At 45.4% G+C, this 20,954-nt stretch overlaps 1 protein-coding gene across 24 annotated transcripts in view; it reads right to left on the bottom strand.

Annotated features, from left to right (window-relative positions):
- The window catches only part of ODF2L (outer dense fiber of sperm tails 2 like), a 604,788-nt gene that overhangs the window by 31,471 nt on the left and 552,363 nt on the right, over positions 1-20,954 (bottom strand). For 20 of the 24 annotated variants that reach the window (XR_014844933.1, XR_002343749.2, XR_014844934.1 and 17 more), the window contains one exon: positions 17,658-18,241. The exons of 3 other annotated variants lie outside the window; for them this stretch is intronic. Coding sequence is in view for 18 of the 21 variants with exons in the window: in XM_085024225.1 (XP_084880351.1) it covers positions 18,113-18,241 (129 nt within the window). In the remaining 3 variants the exon portion in view is untranslated. Of the gene's footprint in view, positions 1-17,657; positions 18,242-19,394; positions 20,915-20,954 lie in introns of those variants that run through there. One more of the 24 variants, XM_085024218.1, reaches the window with a different exon arrangement.

The raw sequence follows: 20,954 nt of genomic DNA, 5'->3' as shown, positions 1-20,954 counted from the left end.
TACTAAAGGAGAATCATCCTACAAATAGAACAGCCATACCACTGTTCACTTCCGTCACATCAGGAGAATCGGAGGGGACTGCTGAAGCAGAGCAGTGAATGGAATTGAAAGTGAGGAACTGATGTAAATGTCCTTGATAAGAAAGAGGTAGGAATTTTCCCCCTGATATGGTAGGAAAAACACGAAAAAAGAAAGTCAAAATTTAAATAGATCTACTTGCTGTGTTAAACGCTGAGTAAGTAAACTAGCTTCTCCGAGTTTCAGAAAAAGAACCTGGAATCATAACCGACATATGGCAGGTATTCAGGTACCACTTTTATTATGATAATAAAATAAAACTGCGTAGAAGCATGTGCATGGCTTTCCCAGGTCACTCCTGCATTTGGACACATCACCCAAACACAACTTTCAATAAAGCGACACCACCCCCATTCTCTGTGGATTCCTTGGCGTCCATTCCCCACCCCAGTAAGTCACCCGTGCATCTTCCCACTCACCCTTCTAAACCTTCTTCTTCTAAAACTGCAGCTGTTATGAGTTGGAATTTCATACTGAGAAGCCTTAAGATTGCCTACTGGTCACTTACCTCAGCAAGTTATAGAGATTTACTTTAGCTTCAAGTCTGCATAAAATTTTCTCCTCGAGGAGTTGCATTAACCTTATAACAATCACAGAGATGCCAACAGTTCTGTTTTGTCAGCTCCATCCACCCTATTGCATATTGATGAGAAATCTTCCTATACTTTTGCATGTGCTATTTCCTCAACGTGGGTCCCCCCATCTGACAACTTTAAGGCCTATTTCCTATTTCTACTCCTCTGTGAGTCGTCCAGTGACCCCCTGCACCACGCCTTGTGCACACCTCTGCATGACACTTCCTACGGTAAATCGAAAGGATCTGTTTCTACATCTGTTTATCTGATGTTGACCTCATCAGGCAGATGAGGGGCTTGATACGAAGAAGCCCCAGTTCTGTTTGAGGCGCCCTTCTTATGAGGAGCAGCTCCACCCAACCTCCCCTCCTCTCCCCAGAGCTCCTGCGACTCCAGCTCACTGTGCGGGGCTGGGGCACTGCAGCCAGATCTCATCCCCACAGCCCTCTTCTGTCCTGGATCCTCTCAGACACGCCCTGGTGTTTCAAAGGTATGAGCGGAGGAAGACAAGGAAGTGAAAGAAGAGAGAGAGTTTCAGAAAGAACACCACGGTCTGCGATGACAAACGAGGTAGGCGAGTGGCTGCCGTGCCCACCGCATCCCAGGCTCAAACAGGACGTAAGGGGTAGGAAAGCCACACGGAAGACCTTCTGGGCCCTGCATCCCACCTTGCCCCACACACTAAGTGAATAAAAACAACGCAGTGGCAGCTGTGCAGGGGACAAAGAAGAAAATAGTGGGATAAGATGACCAAGATGTTGCCTTTGATAGCCAGCAGCTATCTATAATTGAGCCTAAATCACGGTGGCGTGTCAAGTTCTGGAGGCTGGTGCCTACCCTCTTCTAACCCTTACAACAGCCCCAGGGGAGAGAGACGATAGTCTCCTCAGAGCTGAGAAACTGACCCACAGAGAAGTTAAGTGACGGCCCAAGGTGACGCACGGTGTGTCGCTCAGGTGCAGTTCTCTGAGCGCGGGTATCGGATGTAGATTGGTTTGTACCTTTACTCTCACATCTGGCTCAGCCGGGCACAGCAGGTGCATGACACGTGATGAAGCCGTCTGGAGCCAAGACCCCAGGGGTGAGAATGACCGCCCACGGGCGAGCCCGGGGAGAGGACAGGCCCCAAGGCCTGGAACTGGACAAGGGCTGGTGGGGCTTGAATTCAGAAAGGAGGCGGGTGGGGCCGGACATGCGCAGCAGTGAGGGGAGAAGCGCAGGTGCGGCTGAAGGCGCGCAGGCGGGAGCACAGGCGGGCCGGTGCCCCAGGAGCCAGCGGGGCACCCCCTGCTGCGCTGGCAGAAGCAGGCCAGGCAGATTGAGGCAGCCTTCAGAGCCGCTCAGAGACCCGGCTTTAGACGGGGAGAGAGGGCCTGACGGAGGCGAGGGTGGGGCTGACGAACCTAAGCACCGGTCTGCGCAGGCCCGGGGGCAGGTGCTCCTCCGGGCACAGCAGGTCGGCGGGAGGGAGGAGGCTCACACCCGGAGGCGGAGGCGGAGGCGGGTGAGCCCCGCCTGGTGGAGGGACGCGAGCAAGGATGCGGGGGCAACCTGAGGTCACGGGTGCGACGGCGGAAAGCCGAGAACTCATGTCTGGTTTCTCCCTTCTCTCCGGGAAGTCGGTTCCCCCGCGCTGTGTCCCGCTCACCCGCGGAATTCTCACGTCCAACCTTCAGGGCAGTCACAGCGCTGAGACTCCGACTCGACTCCCAGACGTGGTCCTCGGCCCACCTGCCCGCTCCCAGGTCCGGCTCCCCCTGTGGGTCCCTGCTCCTGGTCCCTTCCTGCTGACCAAAAGGTGTTCAGTACAACAGAAGGCTCTGTGCTTGTTTTCCTGAGACCTGTTATTAACCTAAGCTCTTAAAACGGCAGCAGCATACACTCAAAAATTAGAAACAAAGCATGAGAATTGATCTTTTTATCAAGGAACTTTACACTGCATGGCTGACTGACTATGCAAACTCACACCATGAGATGAAGCCAGGGGAATTTCATAGCTCCACTATCAGGGAAGACATTGCTACGGAGGGTGGAGCTCCAGCCACCTCCCCTGGCGGCGTTGGGACTGTCCGCTTGCATTTCACATAGACTGGGTGGGATCACAGACTCCGACAGAAAACTCCGCAGGTGCAAGACAGTAGCCAGCACATGCAGTAAATCCCCTGTGATGAAACGACACGTTCAAGACGCCTCCCACAGCTTACTTATCTCCTTTGATAAAGTTGTAATGGTTGTGTTTCTTCCATTAGTGGTCAGGATAAGGGCAAATCCACATAGAAAAGGATGCGTGACTTGATTCAATCAAAATAGGTTTTGTATAACAGTTCACTCACTTTTCAAAGTAAAATTCCTATGAAAAGGTCGAAATTGTAGGCTTATAATGTAAGAAAAGTTTCTCAAACTTTGAGCTATAAGATGAAAAAGGTCTGTTGATCGAATGTGTAACAATGCTGATTATAGCTGATAATAAGGTATAATTCAGATCTGTGGTTCAGTGGGTCAGAACCTGGCTACTATCCGTGAGGATGCAGGCCTGATCCCTGGCCTCACTCAGTGGGTTAAGGATCCGATGTTTCCGTAAGCTGCAGCTTAGGTCTCAGATGTGGCTCAGATCCCTCGCTGCTGTGGCTGTTGTAGCTCCAATTCAACCCCTAGCCCAGGAACCTCCACATGCCCCAGGTGCAGCCCTAAAAAGGAAAAAAGAAATTTGCTAAAGGAGTAGAACTTAAATGTCCTTACAAAAAACAAAAAAAGGTAATAGGTGGGAGGAATTAACTAGATGGTAGATGGCAAGACCCTTTCATGATATGTACAAACATTAAATCACTGTGATGTATTTTACAATTTTATCTGTCAAGTGTATGCCTAAATAAAATTGAAAAAATGAAGTCAAATGAATGACATGCATCCTTCTCCCCACCCCTAATTTCTTTCTTCCTTCAGCAGCAACAACTGAAATTTTTATGATTAGGGCTCTTTTACGTAATAAAGCTTCCCCTGTAGCTGGAGGGCGGGTACACGAGCTCCATGGTTCCATCAAGAAGCCGGGGTTAGTCCTGTCTTTCTGCCCCCACAGCAGCTCCCCCACTGCCGTTCTTGGCAGATGGCTTTTCTCCATGGTCACAAGATGCCTCTGGGACCCCTCAGGGCTCATCTCCCTGCAGCGCTGGGCAGCCTAGCCGATCCTTCCAAAGCGCCGCTCAAAGTGCCGTCCAGCAGCTTACTTATTACTGGCTAGGACGGGGTCCGTGGTCACCTCCAGTGGAAAGACAGTTAGATTTTCAAGCACTGGGCTGAACAAGGCAAGAAGGAAAGACTGAAAGGCTCTGAAGCCTGCTCGTCTGCCTCTGGGCAAGGGGATGAGGACATTTATTTAAGAACATCCTAAATCCCAGAAAGATAACGTTTCCTTAGCAAACATGACCTTCAGACATGTCACTGTTCACAAGGCAGATCTTACTAATTTAGCGAGCTAATGTCTGAGGTTACTTCCTTGCTGGGATGGTTTCTCAACAAGCGAAGCTCCTAGTATGATGTGACCATCAGCTGAGCTCGACTTTTTCAAATGCTTTGCTTTAAACCCTGCACACTTCTCAGCCCCTTTATCCTCTCCCAAGCTGTAGCAGGAGGAACAAAACAGGTTGGTCTGGTTCTGCTAAGTATCAGCTACACAGGGAAGCAAGAGGCTAAAGTCTCACTTAACTCGATGTCAGTCTCACGATGCTACGTGTTAGGCTCATTTAGAACCTTTGAAGAAATTCTGATCAGCTGATTTTTAAGAACTCCCTAGATAATTCTGCTGTGCAGTGAATGCCGAGAACCACTGCATTTGGAAAAAGGGACAAAAACCCAGTTTGGAAAACGTTGAGCAAGTTATTGAACCTCTACCAGCTCAGTTCTCTCACCTGTGTTGAAATTAGTTCATCCACGTAGCAGTTGGGTGCCTGGCACTTGGCAAACACGTGGTGGTCATTGTTTTGTTGCTGTTAATATATTTTTGAAAAACATGACTTGTCAGCAAATGGAGATTTTCCTAAGGCAGAGGCCATAATACCTAAGAGCATAGATCTTGAAGACAGCCAGATTTGGTGCTGCCATCCCAGTCTGGCCGTTACTAGGTAATCTGACGTAAAGCAGGTGGGCCATTTGCTCTGGCTCTCAGTTTTCTCCTCTATTAAATGTGAATGATACACGTCTCTCACGTTGTGCCTCTTAGCAAATAGTATGTATGCCAAAGTGTAATTTTCAAAAAAGTAAAATCATGACTTTTGTATAAATAGAAAATGGACTTACAGCAAAGATTTTATTCAACTTTTTTTTTCTTTGTCTTTTTAGGGCCGAACCTGTCACATATGGAAGGTTCCCAGGCTAGAGGTCTAATCGGAGCTGTAGCCGCCGGCCCACATCACAGCCACAGCAACGCGGGATCCGAGCCGCATCTGCCACCTACACCACAGCTCACGGCAATGCCGGATCCTTAACCCACTGAGCGAGGCCAGGGATCGAACCTGCAACCTCGTGGTTCCTAGGAGGATTCGTTCGTTAACCACTGAGCCATGATGAAAACTCCCAACTTATTAATTACTCAGAAAACCAGTAAGATAGTAAGACCTGTTCAAGTGAGAATTTGACTTAAAAAAGCGTTATAATTTACCAGTCAAAATCCATTTGCGCTGTTATCACTCACACTGCTATTTTGCTTGTCACCATTTAACAGCTCCCTCCGCGGAGCTGCAAAATGATCCAGTCCAGAGAAAGTCACTTGCCCCCACCGAGAGGTACCGGTGGTCTGTGCGCCCACTTCCACGTGGCGACATGTAGAGAAGGGTCATGCCTTAGCACACCTGCCGTGTAGTAAGTACTGATCGAGCGGCAGCCCCAGTTCTTGTTATTCTTGGGTGATACGATTATTTACCTAGAAAACGCAAGGAAATCAACTAATGCGTTGGGACAGATTGATCATTATCATGACTGTGCCCATTTGTGCTCTGCATTCCTCCCTCTGGTGTAGACACAGCCAGGCTGGATTTTTTATACAAGAGAAGTCATAGCCACATTCCAAAGCAGGCGAAGAGAACCTGCAGCAACACGCAGGAGCCGAGGCCGCAGGCAGCGCAGGGCTGGGCCTGCGTGGGGTGACGGGACAAGGCCTTCTTCCTAAAGCCGGAGGCAAGGACAGTGCCGTCCTCCGCCAGCCCGATGGCTGGATCCGCGACTTCCCCAGTCACGGGGGAGCAGAAGCCAAGCCCTCAACTAGGACCGTGCTCTGCACTCGAGACGGTGGGAGGAGGGAGCCTGGAGGCGACCCAGCCCATAAACATGAAAGCCTGGAGGGAGGAGGAGGAAGTCCCCACGCAGGAAACCTTCCAACTAAAATGTCAAAGAAAATGAGGGAAATTGACACGAAGAAAGACAGCAAATAAACTCAACAATCAGAGCATTAACAATTAACAAAGACGGTGACACACCCATTCGCTGGGGAAGAATGTGTAACAACCGGAAAACCGTGTCAGGTGAGGTGTTTTAAACCGTGGGCCCATCCATCTGGGTTCCACGTCCACGCTGCCAGCTTGGCCCACGGCAGGGAGCAGGAAGCCTGTGCATTCCGGCCTTTCGCACGCTCCCTGGCAGAGGGCAAAGAAGGATTTCCCTTCAAATGGAAAGAGGCCAACAAACTGGCAGGGGAGAGACGGGCAGCACCAGGCAGGACCCTGAGCCAGACCAGAGCCGGGCGGGCCAACCAAGACGACTGACTGGCCAGAGACAACCTGGAAACTAACCCCCTTCCCATAAAGCCTGAGGCTGTGAACCACACAAGGCGAGGCAGAGCCGTCCTCTGGGTCCCTCACCTGCTGCTCTCTGCCCAGCGGTCCTGTGCCGCTCACACTGGGGGTGTGGGCAGAGCCTCCTCCTGGGCCCTGGAGGCGGCCCCTCCTCTTGCAACATGGCTTTGCATTCTATTTGCATTCATTGTCAAAACCAGGCCTCCGTTACTAGGAAGCACACAGAGTAAAACCACAAATCATTCTCTGGAGTTTACCTTTCTCGTTTCAGGATCGACTCCGGGGTCTGATCTGTGCGTGAACTGCTAGCCCGGCTACCCCTCAGCTCTGTGCTTCTCTGCCCAGCGGCCTCTCAATCCTTCCTGCCACCCTATAGCCCTGTCCTCAGAGACAGAACTTCCTTTTCTAGAATTGCTACTTGGGGTTCAGAATTTCCTTTATTAAATAACAAAAATAAAACGTGATTGGGCAAAACGATTGCATACATTTCCTCTAGAAAAAAAGATGTTCGAAGAAAAAGTAACTCGTAAAAGGAACTCTGAAGAACAAACTACGTCCTGAAAACACCATGCGATGCCAACACAGCACTTGCGTACTTCAAAAAACTGCCTTCAACTTTGATGCCAAAATTGACTTTAAAATTGAAGCTGTTAAAAATACACGCTTAATTTAGCAGCTTTTAATTCACAGGGTTTTTTCAAGGGTGGGGTTGGAAAGTGGTGAGTTGAATTTTGCCCCAGAGGAATATACTGCTTGTGTACAAGTCAGACTTTCTTCTCAGAATAGATTTGTGGGCAGCAGGATAATTAAAAAGCGCTTGGCATAATTGAAGTTCTGGTGAGGAAGTGACTCAAGTCATGGCCTTGCCGTTGGGTGTATACGAACTGCTTTAAAACTTGGATACTGGAATGTAAGGCCTTAAAACGACTGCATTAAGATGAAAAGCATCTAAGAGGCCAATGATAAACCATACTTTCATTTTTAAATAGGATATGAATAACTAAAATTTTATATTGATTTTACGTGAAGACTGAAACTTGCTATACCTATAAGAAATATGGAAATACTTTTTTTTTTTTTTGTCTTTTTTTTAGAGTTGCACTGGTGGCATATGGAGGTTCCCAGGCTAGGGGTCTAATTGGAACTGTAGCCGCTGGCCTACACCACAGCCACAGCAACTCGGGATCTGCCACCTACACCACAGCTCACAGCAATGCTGGATTCTTAACCCACTAAGCGGGGCCAGGGATCGAACCCACAACCTCATGGTTCCTAGTCAGATTCGTTTCCACTGCGCCATGACGGGAACTCCCGGAAAGACATTTTTTTAAAACGGGTAGCTAACGCTCTTAGTCAAAACAATGGAAAATAAATTACAGAAAAATGTTTACTCATTTCAATATTAACATTTCAGGACAATTCAGTAACCTCTAGCTTTGTGAGTTGTTAAATTTAAAAGCATTGAAAACTGTCTTGTTATTTACAGAAGAATCAGATACTATTTCTTTCTTGAACTAGAGTACTTAAAGAATTAGGCTTCCTTTTAAAGATTAAACAGCATAATTAGGCAACTAAAACCAGTGCCTACTTTGGGGAGCGGAATCTCAGACGAGAAGCAGCTGAAGCAATGCTTTTCACATCATATTCTTCAGGACCATCCGAGTTTGTTTTTACAGAAACACTTAGTCTCTTCAAAATTAAATTACTAGTGACAAAATGAAGTCATAGACTGTGTGAAGTCACTGAAGAAACTGAAAAAGAAGTCAGGAAAAAGAACTACCTTGACTGAAACTTGAAAAGGAGCTTCATATATGATGAGAACAAGTTTCAAAATAGTTAAGACCCAACCCAGGTCAGTCATTACCTCGATTATCAACCTGGATCTATTACCATCTAGAAAATGACAGACCCAACCGAGACGGTCACCTTAAGACCAAACAGAGCAGCTGAAATAGCACACGTCATTCTGTGTTTAATTTTGAAAAATCTATGCTTCATGCCACTCACTTTCCGACCCTTTCTGGGGGCTCAAAGCCGATGACTTGTCTTCATTACAAATTATATTGCTTAAACCAAAATCCCAAATTCCTTCATATTAAATTTCAGTTGACTTGTTAACAAAAGGAAAGATGAATTTCTTTCCTCATCTTTTTCATGGTAATTTTGAATCTCATTAACATGCTTTTATTAACAGTCTCAGGGTTTCCCGGCTCAGTGTGGAACTCCCTGAAATCAGTTAAATGTAAAAATGGAAATTTAGGAGTTCCTTTGTGACATAGCAGGTTAAGGATCTGGTATGGTCACTGCAGAGGCTCGGGTCACTGCTGTGGTGCGGGCTCAGTCCCTGGCCTGGGAACTTCCGCATGCTGTGAGTGCAGCCAAAAGACAAAAATTTTATATGCATGCATGCATGTATGTGTGTATGTATGTATATGTATGCATGATTATTTTCCAATATTAATTCTATCTTAATTTTCTATTTTGTACTATGTTATAAAACAAGTAAATGATGAGCAAATATCAAGGGCTGAGAGTGGGAAAGTAGCAAATTCTTTGTTTCCATGAAAAGTCACTAAAGAAAGTCAATAAAATAGGCACAATTTATCAGGCAAATATAAAGAAAGAAAAAAGTATGCAGAGATGGCAATGTTTATATCAGCCAATTATGATTCAAGGCAAAAAAGCATTAAATAAGACAATGAAACCTATTTAAATAATGCAATTTCCAATAAAGACATAAGCCATCAGCTCGCGGCCGACCAGAAAGGGTCAGAAAGGATTAGAAAGCAAATGACCTCAGACATCTTTTACTAGGAATGGACATTAACCAAATAATAGCAGTAAATTATGTAGAATAAAAACACTGCATATAGAAGGAAAAATGAACAGACCTACACAGGCAGTGGGAGACTTTACCACACCTCAGCATTACTCTGTAGCAGACTAAACAGACAAAATAAGGAAAATTTAGAAAATCAATCATAGAGTAAAAAAATTCTTAATAAATTTCCAGCAGCAGAAATAACAAAGACCAGATTTTTCCTATAATAGGAAAGCAAGAACATCTCTTTTAAAAACACATGTACGAAATCAGAAAAATACAAACAAACCCCAAAAATGCAAACCAGGCACAGACATACCACTTACACCTCTCACTTGCCATTATGGCATTTGGCCAGATATACATTGAAAGCATTAGAGTCTTTCATTATTTAGACAAAATAAAAATAAATACTGCAATGGGTCAAAATAGATATGTGCATTCCTATGCATCTGGAAGAATATACCAACCCCCCCAAAACCTTCTTTGCCACTTTGGGAGGCTGCTCGGCACTCACCATTTTTCTAAAAATTGAATCGAGCAGTTCAGCTTTCTGTGTCAGGGTAATTAAACAGGGGAGGAGGTGAGGTTTTTTCCAAAGGGAAGGAGGAATGAGTAAATGCAGAAGAATAACCGAATTAGAAAGTCGCCACTTTGCTTTCCTCATGAAATAAGGGACTTGGCCAAGGTCATCCACGGCTGCTTAAAAGCATTTGGTAAAAAGTTGATGTCATTCTTCTCAACGGACGGATCAGCCTGACATCACCCGAATCCACGGATCCACGTTAACGTTACAACAGTGCAGCAGCCAGACACTCACGTGGCTCCCAACGTGACGCAACTGAGAGCAGACGGCACCACCACCAAGATTCTCGCCAAACACATTTAAAACCAAATTCAATCAAGATTTTGGACCTAACTACTGGTTTACAGGAAAGACAGGGGATGGAGAAACATTAAATAATGCCACAAGAATATAATCGGCCAAGTACAGACGGTAAGAAATTCTCTAGGGCAAATGATCCAACGTAGCCCATAAATAAATGTAAATGTTCCATAAATAAATGAAAAAGTAAAAGAAAAGGAGCTGTTACAGACTCAAGGACATGTCTGCCAAAGGCAATGTGTGGATTTTGTTTGGATCCTGATATGAATAGGTCATTCGCAAAAAGACATTTTAAACATAAATGATTCTTAATAAAAGTACAGTGTTAAATGCTAATATTGCTAATTACGATCTTATATTGCTTGTTTTAAAAAGGCAAGAGTATGAGTTGGAAAATGAACAGAATTAATCAGTAATGTAACTAAAACCAAGATAAAAATGATAGGAGCTTCCACTGTGGTGCATAGGATTGGCAGCATCTTGGGAGCTGCTGGGAGGCGGGTTCTATCTCTGGCCCAGCATAGTGGGTTAGGGAGCCTGCCTTGCCACAGCTTCGGCTTAGGTCGTGACTGGCTCTGCTCCCTGGCCCGGGAGCTCCATGTGCCACAGGGCGACCAAAATGGACAAAAAAAAAAATATATATATATATATATATACATAAATTATAGTGTTTGTAATATGAATTACTAGTTAGAGGCTAACAATTTTTTTTTTCTTTTTAGGACCGCACCCATGGCATATGGAAGTTCCCAGGCTAAGGGTGAAATCAGAGCTGCAGCTGAGGCCTAGACCACACCCACAGCAACACCAGATCCGAGCTGCATCTGCAACCTATGCTGCAGCTTGTGGCAACTCCAGATCCTTAACCCACTGAGCAAGGCCGGAGAGTGAACCTGCAACCTCAGGGAGACAATGGCAAGTCCTTAACCCGCTGAGGCACAATGGGAAACTAGAAGCTAACAATTCTGGATCGCTACACAAAACTCCCAAATACTTAGATACTATTTTACAAAGAAATACATGTAAGTCGTCTGAAGAAAACTATAAATCTTACACCGATACAAATGCTTAAGCTGAGAATTAGGGTTAAGAAACTATTTTATCCTCTCGTCCACTGCCTTAATAATCATTAAACATTAATGTGCTCCATCTTACCATCAACCTCCTCCTTTACTCTTATCAGTCTATTAATCAATAACATGTGCTAGGTAACTTGATGGTTTATTTTAGTAAAAATGTCTCCCTTCTCTTGAGAATCCCCAAATCATTAGCTGAAGGATGTGGTGACAGAACAGTCTCATTATTAGCAGCTGGATAGAGAATCACAACCGGATCCTTTTGTTGAACAAGTTGGGGGTTGCTAATCCACTTCTCAACAGTTGAGGAAGTTACTGCAGCCTCATAGAGCCTGACCTCGCCTTGATAAACACAGGCTGCTTGGCCAAGGCTCACTGCAGACACACACACAGCAGCTACCACCATTGGCACCAACCCGATGCTTAGACAATCCTGCTGTCCTGGCCCCTCTGGGTCGTCCAGTCTGAGGATCTACAGGGGCTACACTGTCTGACTACAAGCTCATTCCAGCAGGACGTGATCCATCATCACAGGCTATGGCTCTCTTTACGTATTTATCATCCGATGAGAGGACACTGCATTGAATCAAACTACAATCACTCATGTGCGAATACATTCTAATAACTTCGGGCATCATCCCTCAGCTAACATCACAGCCAACTCTCAGTTTATTATTGGTTCAATTACTTACAAGTTAAATAAAACATCGGTGAACTAGATATGAGGTTATATTTTAATAAACCAAGACAGGTTTTGAGAACTGGACAGAGAATATGCATTTATCAACAAAAAATCCTAAAAAAGCGACCCAGAGACTTACAGACTTAGAATAAGAAAGGTAAAACAGTTACGAATAAGCATAAACTCAACCACTTGCTTCAGTCATTTTCCCGTCACCAACGCTCGCTTTACCCCCAGCTGTTTCAAGGCCTGATTAGACCGCACGTCACCCAAAGCAAAGTACCAACGTACGCGTTCCCCAGAAATAAGCCTGCGACACACAGAGGAGGGACTGAGGCGGTGAGGAGGCCAACAAGATACCAGGGTCCACTCCACTCAGCAGCTTGGCTGGCCTTCAGACCCAGCCCGGCGTCTACACCGCTGGCGTGCAGGCCTTCAGACCCAGCCCGGCGTCTACACCGCTGGCGCACAAGCCTCTGAAGAGCCCACCAGCACCCCAGCTTGCACGCAGCAGACCGCACGACTTCCCAGGCCCCACGAGCCAATCCCAGAGATACTCCAGTTCTCTGAAGAATCCCATCTATATTAAAACTAAAATCTGATTAAAAGGTACAAACTTCCTGTTTACAAGTGAGTTATGAGGATGAAGCCTACAACATGGGGAACACAACAGAGTCCACAAGATTTTAATAACTTTGCATGTAACAGATGGTAACCAGCGATTTTAGAATGTCTGGAAATAGCGAATCACTGTGTTGTACACCTGGACACAGGGCTGTAGGTCAATTACACGTCGATTAAAAAAGCCTGTTACTTGGGCAGCTTCAGACAAACGGAGGAGAGGAAGAATGAGCCAGATGTCGGGCTGACGCTCACGGCCACAGACATCATTCACATTTTCTGTAAGCGCCGGCTAGGTCCTACCTGACGGCTTCTCAGTAGGCTTAGTGAGCTTTTCATCTCAAATTCAAAAACAAGAACTGTGATCGTGAAGTCACAGCTGGGAAAGTGGGAAGGCACGTTCATACAACTGTCGCCAATGAAAATTCATATCACATCTGCAATTCATTTTGCACTAAGTACAACCTAACCTGACTTTTAAACACATTGGAAATGCTTAATACAAGTGGCTAATCAAATAAATATATGGGAGAATAAGCACCAGCTTCAGGTATTCCTGAAACTGCCATCGACTGAGGAATAAAAACACCACACTTCTTAGAAAATGAACAACTGGTTCCAATTTCAGAGCTCCGTTCACAGTCCTCCTTGACCGGCATGACTGACCTGAGAGATGACCTGGCCAAACCGATATCCACACGCATGTCCAATGGTGGGTTTGATTGGTTTTTCTAGGTGTCAGGCACTGGCTCCGCAACACAGTGAGCGGCGTAACACAAGCAGTTCTGCCAGCATTTAATTGTTACTTCAGGACAAACAGCTAACTTGCAAAATTCTTGTAGCAAATGGCATAAACAATTCCGTTTTTCAAGAACCTTGAGATTTTTCATGGCATTTGATACATTAATTCACATCCAGCTGTTTATCTAAACGCAGGAATTTGACGCAGACAGTGACTTGTTCATGATGGTTGTCACTGCAGGAACACCGGTGCAACATAATTATCCGATAATGGAGCGGCAGTTAATACATTACGAGGCATCCAGAAATAATGGGACAGGAAGTCTCATTTTACTGCATCCTGGCAGCCCTAGGGACTCTCTCTTTCAAATTGTGGTGGGAAGAAAGATTAATTTTCATTGCCATTTCTTTACTAATAGGCCTGAACATCTCGTAAACACGTTTAGTGGTCATTAGCAATCCTCTTACGAGTTGTCTGCTCTTACCCTTTGGCCATTCTTGGTAATGAGCATTCATATTTTATTAATTTGTAACAGCTTTTTTATATGTTGGGCAGGAAAAAGAACGTATAGACATCTTTGTGTCAATTATACCCTCAAGTGTTATCCTTGGTATTTTAGCATGAATCAGCTCACTTGAAATGAAAATTCTAATTTCTTGAAATGCTTCAACTTCTGATCGTGTTCAGCCTCACGGACACTATCGGAAAGGCTAAAATTTAACTTTTCGCAGAGTTGAGAAGAGTAAAGACCAAATTAGACTTCCGGCATAGAAATGGAAATGGATGAAGTTTTGAGGTCATTAACTGTGGTTATCTTTAGAAGTAAAAACAAATCTTTCAAAAATAGAAACAGTTTTAGGTAGCATTACATTCAGGTGAATTCAATAAGTTTAATTATTGTGTTATTTAGCAAGTTTACCTATTAAAATAATTAATTTCTCTTAGGAACCATTTATACAACCTTTACCACCTTGGGTTTAGATGCCCTCTCTATTTAGATTTTTTTTTTTAATCGAGTTACTGTTTTCAAATGATAGGGAAAGATATATATTTTACAAAAAAGCTGCAAAAAAATAAACTTTAAGCTTGCAAAAAGCAATAACAGTATATAATTAAAACCTTTCTAATGAATTAATGCACAAAGTTTAATTTTTATAGTTTTAGCCAAAACCTAGTGTCAATATTAACGCCATCTAATACTAACAAACGAGACCTAGAGGCTGCTGCTAATGGTTCTTCCCTCCAACGCCCACCGACCTTCGCCTAAGGAAGGAGCGAGATATTTATTCTTAAAAATTAAGAATAAACTTTAAAGTGTTAAGGAAACCTTAACTTTTAAGGAAAATAGGATTTATTTTTAAATATTTGTGTGTGTGTGTGTTTTCCGAGAGCACTGCAACTAGCTGCAATGTTAAATAAATCAAAACCACTCAGTTACACTTGGGATGTGAGCAACTTGCCAACACAGCAGGAGCAAAAGAAGACAACACATGGGATGTGTGTTAATTCTTACACAAGAAAAAGAATTCCGTTAAACTAAAGCAAAGAGCTGCCAGGACGCCCGCGCCACCCTCCCGACCCCAGAACCAGCTCCCTTGCGCTTCCTGGGTGGCCCCTCTGGTGACGCACGAGGCCCGCCCTGCATTTCCCCAGGCTCGGCCTCTGCCCAACCGACACCTGACCCTTCACCCTCGCAGGCCCCCGACGGGCGCTCTCCCTTTAAAAGGCCGAGCCCCCTCTCGCCTTCGAAGCTCAGAGCCGGCGGCAGCATCGCTCCCCTCCACCGTCTGTCCGTCCGTCCGTTCGTCTGCCCTGAGCGGGCCGCGTGCGGGGCCCTGCGGTAGACGCAGGCGAGGGGACGGCACGTCCTCCCCAAGGGCGACGTCTAGGGAGACAAATGCGCCGCCTCCGAGCCCGCAGCTGACTGCCCATCGCGGAAGAAAGGAACACAGCGGCCCACGAGGAAGGACGTAGGGTTTAGGGCGAGGGCGACGGAGCGCAACTCAAGAGGAGAAGAGGAAGGAAGGAACCCGGTTTCACGGAAACCAACGCGCAGGTGGGCACCAAGGCGTGGGAGGGGGGCGCAGGGCGGGGGCTGGAGGCCGCAAACCTTCCCCGGAGCCCGACGGGCCCTGACGGTCAGCTGCCGACTTTGGATTCTACTCCAAGTGCAACCAGAAACCGCTGACAGAGTTGGTGTGTGTTGTTTTGCTTTTTAGGGCCGCACCCGCGGCAAATGGAGGTTCCCAGGCTAGGGGTCGAATCGGAGCTGTAGCCACCGGCCTACACCACAGCCACAGCAACGCTGGATCCTTAACCCTCTGAGCGAGGCCAGGGATTGAACCTGCGTCCTCATGGATACTAGTCAGGTTCCTAACCCACGGAGCCACGACAGGAGCTCTGAGTTTTAAAACTTCATTCCTCACCGCAGTCACCACTCATCTGCTCACGTGAAACCAGGATGCGTGCTCCTCAGCTCCACCCCAGCGCCCTCCACATCCAGAGCACGTCACATCCCAGGCTTCTCAGCCCCCCATGACCCTGGGCTCCGGGACCTCCAGCTCCCCTCAAGCAGGCTGCCCTCCACTCTTTCCGTGTCCCCAACTCCTCCGTCTCCGAAAATCAGATGCCAGTACTTCAGTCTCAGACCTAACCTCTCACCACGCCTCCCCTTCAGCTCTCCACAGCCACATGCGTCCTCCAAGCTTTGCGTTTTCTCCTTATCTGCTCAGAGAAATAAGGGGGGTATAATCTGGTGAGAATACGGGAGAAGTTCTTAGCATTTCCTCCATCCCTCGCAGGCACGCAGGCTCTTCTGACCCTGCTGAACCTCACACCAACACAGTGACCTTGCACACACCCACAGGCAGGCGCTTGCTTTGATGACAGAAGGTGAATCATACCTAAAGCAAAATGCTGTGATTTTTCTTAACCTAGAAATAAAACCATGAAGAAATCTCTGGCCAGCAGGTAGAGATCAAATTCGTTCTTTAAAGTGCCACACATCATTCCAGGCAGACACTGCCTGCGGTGGCCCTGCAAGGGGGGCTTTGCCCGCTGTTTGCTGCCGCAACAGCTGACCCCAGAAAACCTCGAGGCCGACCTTTCAGAGGACGGAAGCGCTTGCAATCCTGGCAGCTAGAAAAGCACCCTGCTTGGGACTGCCAGGGCCTGGGGGCAGAAGGGCTTCTCTGCGCTGCAGCAGAGGGCAGCGGGTTTCAGGCCAGGGAAGTGGAGCACCTTCCGTCCACCACTCAGCCTCCTACCGGCCCTGAAATGTGCAGGGCAGGCTGCGGGCAGGTGCTGAGGAGCCACAAGCAGAGCCGGCAAGGGAAAGGAGCACTTCTCTCCAGAAGGCCGGCGGGCAGCCTGCTGAAGCAGAAGGAATGGAAGAAACAGGGAATTTCAAAGAAAACAGAAGGAATTACAGTTCTAAAAAAAAAAAAAAGCCTAACATTTCCAGAAACTAGAAATCCTGATTTCTTCTTTGGAAATGCAATGGCCAGCAGAAAAGGAGAGTGACTGCCCTTGAGAGGCAGCGAACCTCGGGCCGGAGCTCGAACCTTTCTCGTTTTTTCTTAGGTCCCTTTGCCTTAGGAGACAAAGGGGGGCCCGAGGGTCAAGCACGCCTTTCCTACACGCACTGGGATTTGAAATAAAAGGGCAGCATCACTACTGGTGGCCATTGCTGGGCAACACGCATGGCCCGTTTCTGAAACTGCTGTATTTCTCTCTCTCAAGAAAAGTGCTGTGAAGCAGTTGGGCCCCTGGACGCAAGGCCTGCGGGTGACGTGGAGTCTTAGGAGCGAGGGACCGAGGAAAAGCAGGCCCCCATTTCTGGTCAGAGAGGGGACACGACATCTCGGGGAGCCTGGGCTCTGTTCACAGCGCACAAGTAGCCTCTCCGAACGACCTTTCGAGATCGGTGTCCCTCACATCTGCAGCCCTCAAGCCACTGGCGGAGAGGGTCCTGCCGCTCCATCCCTTGCCGACGCCCCCCACCCCCGTTTAGAGCATCCCTCCCAGACACACAGGGCAGGCTTCTCCTCTAACAAAGACCTCATCCTAAGCATCCTAAGCGTCTCCTCTCGGGATCCGGCCGTGGGGCGGGGGCCGGACAGGCTGCTCCCCTTTCAGCTTTCAGTTCCCTGGGGTTTCTGATGTCTGCAGAGAGACTACGAATTCACGGCAAAGTCTAAACGCCTCTTCTGCACAAAGAAACAACGCCTGCCAGCTTGTTTTCATCTGCCACCATCAGCTGGCAGTTAGTAGCCATGACTGAAATCCTACATTTAAAACCTCAGAAATTATAATGGCATCCTAACATACACTTGAAAAGCAAGATTAAGTACGTTGAGACATTTGGTAACTTTAAAAGTATGCAATTATATCATTAAAAATTAATAACAGCATTTTCCTTTATTATAGTAATATGTACATATATAGGACCCTAATACAAAATAACTATAGAATTACTTAAAATCATGTACTTGCTCATAATTGGCCTGGGTTTATTACAAATTCACTTGAATGGTGGCTACAGTCACAAAAAATGATTCTGGCTGCTTCTCTGTGTATAAAATATCCTAAAAACCAAAATAAATTAAATAGACATTAACCCAGAGATAAGTGAAAATTATTCAGCAAGAAAGGAATACTAACATGTATCTTGTTTAAAAGTTTCAATTGGACAATAAATTATGTTTAAAAAGTCTTTAAACTCTAATACTACCACCCATAAATCATGAAGTATAACAACAGAGTATATTTATTTAATTTTTACCTAATTCTTTATTAGGCTACCAGTAAAAAAAAATCCCACTGCTTATAGAAAATAAACCCAACAATTTATCCAAACATTGTTACATAAGAAGTTTTAAGAAACTGTAAATAACTCTTAATACTCTCATTTTGATTCTCTGACTTCTCAAGACTATGCTGTATTTCCTTCAGACAGAGTTCCTGATGTTGTGCTTTCTGAATAAGAAAAAAGGAAATAAAGATAATTAATGACATTCATATCAACAATATAGTCATAATATAATATTTATAGATACAATATTGAACACTTGATTTTTAATTTTTAAAGGAACAAATCCTAAAATCTGATGTGTTTGTTATTAATTCATCTTAGAGCTCACTTTTCTTCAGTATCCAGGCTAAATAAAGCACATGCATGGTTGGTCTCTATTGTGATAGTTTGTTACAGTACATTCACTAGTCTCAAATTGTTACAAATTTAACATGACTAACTTAAATGGGTTTCCCTTAAAACTATCACGATTTCCATTACATTTAACATGACATATTTTAATACTAGTTTTTGCCCTTTTCTTTGCCTAAAAGAATGACTTTTGCTATCTTAAAAGTTGACAGAATTCTAGTTTTGATAATATGAACACTTTCTTTTCAGAATCTTTTTTAAAAAACAAAGAGAACTCAATATCAGAGGTGTTCTTTGAGGAAAAAACTAAAAACCTAATATATTTTTTTAAAGTACTCAGCTGGATATAAATTCCCAAGCAGATCTGTTCACTGAACATCCTTTAGACAGGCTGCAGATATCACTGGGTCCCCAGCCAAACGCAGGCACCTCAGGAAGAAAACCTCTCATTTCCTTCCTGTCAGGTGTTCAATGCACCTGACACCACCTGAAACGGAGCGAGCTCACACGAAACGCCTTGCTGGGCTGAGCCCTGCGAAGTCACAGGAGGAACGTGGTGAGTCGTCAAGGAACACTAATTCTACTCACCAGCTAGGAGGGAAAGGTGTTAACACAAACACCTAAACGGTAAGGTGCCATGAGAAATGCGCCTGGCTTTTAGTATGATACGTAAGACCCCAAAGACGCGTCAGGCTTCTTGGCCCGGGGTCAGCTGCTGAGGGTCACCTGGGGCCTGTGTATCACTGCACCCGCCCCTGAGCTGTGGGCAGAAAATGTGTAGGACCTACCACTCTGCGGGCGCTGCAGAAAGACTGGCACGCAGTCACCTAGGGGGCTGGCTCTCGGGGCTCAGAGCTCAGGTGGGGCTCAGGCATGTCCACAAAACAGAGAACTGCCAACTCAGCTGTCCCCAGGACAGACAACACGTAACCTAGCTTCCCAGCAATGTCTGAATTCTAATTTTTTTTTTTTTTTTTGTCTTTTTGCCATTTCTTGGGCCACTCTCGTGGCATATGGAGGCTCCCAGGCTAGGGGTTGAATCGGAGCTGTAGCCACCGGCCTACGCCAGAGCCACAGCAACGCGGGATCCGAGCCACGTCTGCAACCTACACCACAGCTCACGGCAACGCCGGATCCTTAACCCACTGAGCAAGGGCAGGGATCGAACCCGCAACCTCATGGTTCCTAGTTGGATTCGTTAACCACTGCGCCACGACAGGAACTCCTGAATTCTAATTTTGACCACTGTAAAAATTAGCAGGGTTAACAAAACATCAGATCGTCAATTCATTTACGTAGGCAGATTTAGCCAAGTCCTAGCAAACACACCTCATCTTAGTATACTTATTTTATTTTTACACAAAGAATAGCACACATGTTTTACAGTATCAGAAACTCTGCTAGTGAGAAAAAAAAAAAAAAAGTTTTGCAATAAAGGGAAAGTCTGTGTTAAATTAAAGGTGAGAAATGTTTAGTTCTGATTAAACTGCCATGGAACTTTCGATGGCAATAAAAGTAAACTAATATTATACACCAAAAATCATTTAACTTTTGAACCATTCAGGTTATCAATATTTTAGATGCTTGGAAATGAAAAATAATTTTTATGGAGTCTGGCTCCTGGAAAAAATAAAGTATCATTATTTCCTTGTCATCGTTAAGTAGGTAATTTTCAAGTAATTCAGTCACAACCAGAGCTAGCTTTCACAGTATGCTATGCCAATGGATTATTTCATGAATAATTAGGAAAAAACATCAGAAGACTAATTAAACACAGCCAATTTGGTATTTTCATTTCCTGGCTGAGTGCATTTGCCTCGCATGCAGATATAAAATATTTACTTAACATCAGCTTATGACTTTCTAAAATATAATTTTCATTAAGACATACTAAAATCTAACTGACAATAATAGTGTTTATCCTAAAATATGAAAAATTCATACAAAAAATAAGTAAACAGTATCTGTGACTTTCACTGAGCACCTGTCATGCAAAAGCAACACGGAGGGTCAGGGCCTGATGCGACTTTGGGGAAAACGGAACAGAAGCTGCCAAAGAGGCAGGATAATAACGCCCGGTGCGATGCCGACACTTTCAGGTTCTCAGATTTACATTATTTGTTATTTTAAATATTATCAGTAAAGCAATCGCCCTGATCCCCCTCATTCTGTATTTTAGCTGTTTAAAATACATGTCAGAATTCTTTTTCTCTCTCTCTCTTTTTTTTTTGGCTTTTTAGGGCCACACCTGCGGCATATAGAAATTCCCAGGGTAGAGGCAGAATCAGAGCTGCAGCTGCCGGCCTGCACCACAGCCACCGCAACGGGGGATCCAAGCTGGGACGGTGACCTACACCACAGCTCACGGCAACGCTGGATCCTTAACCACGGAGCAAGGCCAGGGATCAAACACACATCCTCATAGATACTGTGGGGTTCACAACCCGCTGAGCCACAACAGGCATTCCTCCACGGAAGAATGTTACCTGTAACGTATTTGTCATAAAATACATTGTCACACTAATA

The sequence above is a fragment of the Sus scrofa genome, chromosome 4 (assembly GCF_054392235.1).
Source record: "Sus scrofa isolate SSC_HxYL_T2T_F1_AM1 chromosome 4, Sscrofa_HxYL_maternal_Yorkshire_Landrace_v2.0, whole genome shotgun sequence".
NCBI classification, from domain to species: Eukaryota; Metazoa; Chordata; class Mammalia; order Artiodactyla; family Suidae; genus Sus; species Sus scrofa.
The sequence above is the reverse complement of the archived record's forward strand: the minus strand, read 5'-3'. Positions and strand labels throughout refer to the sequence as shown.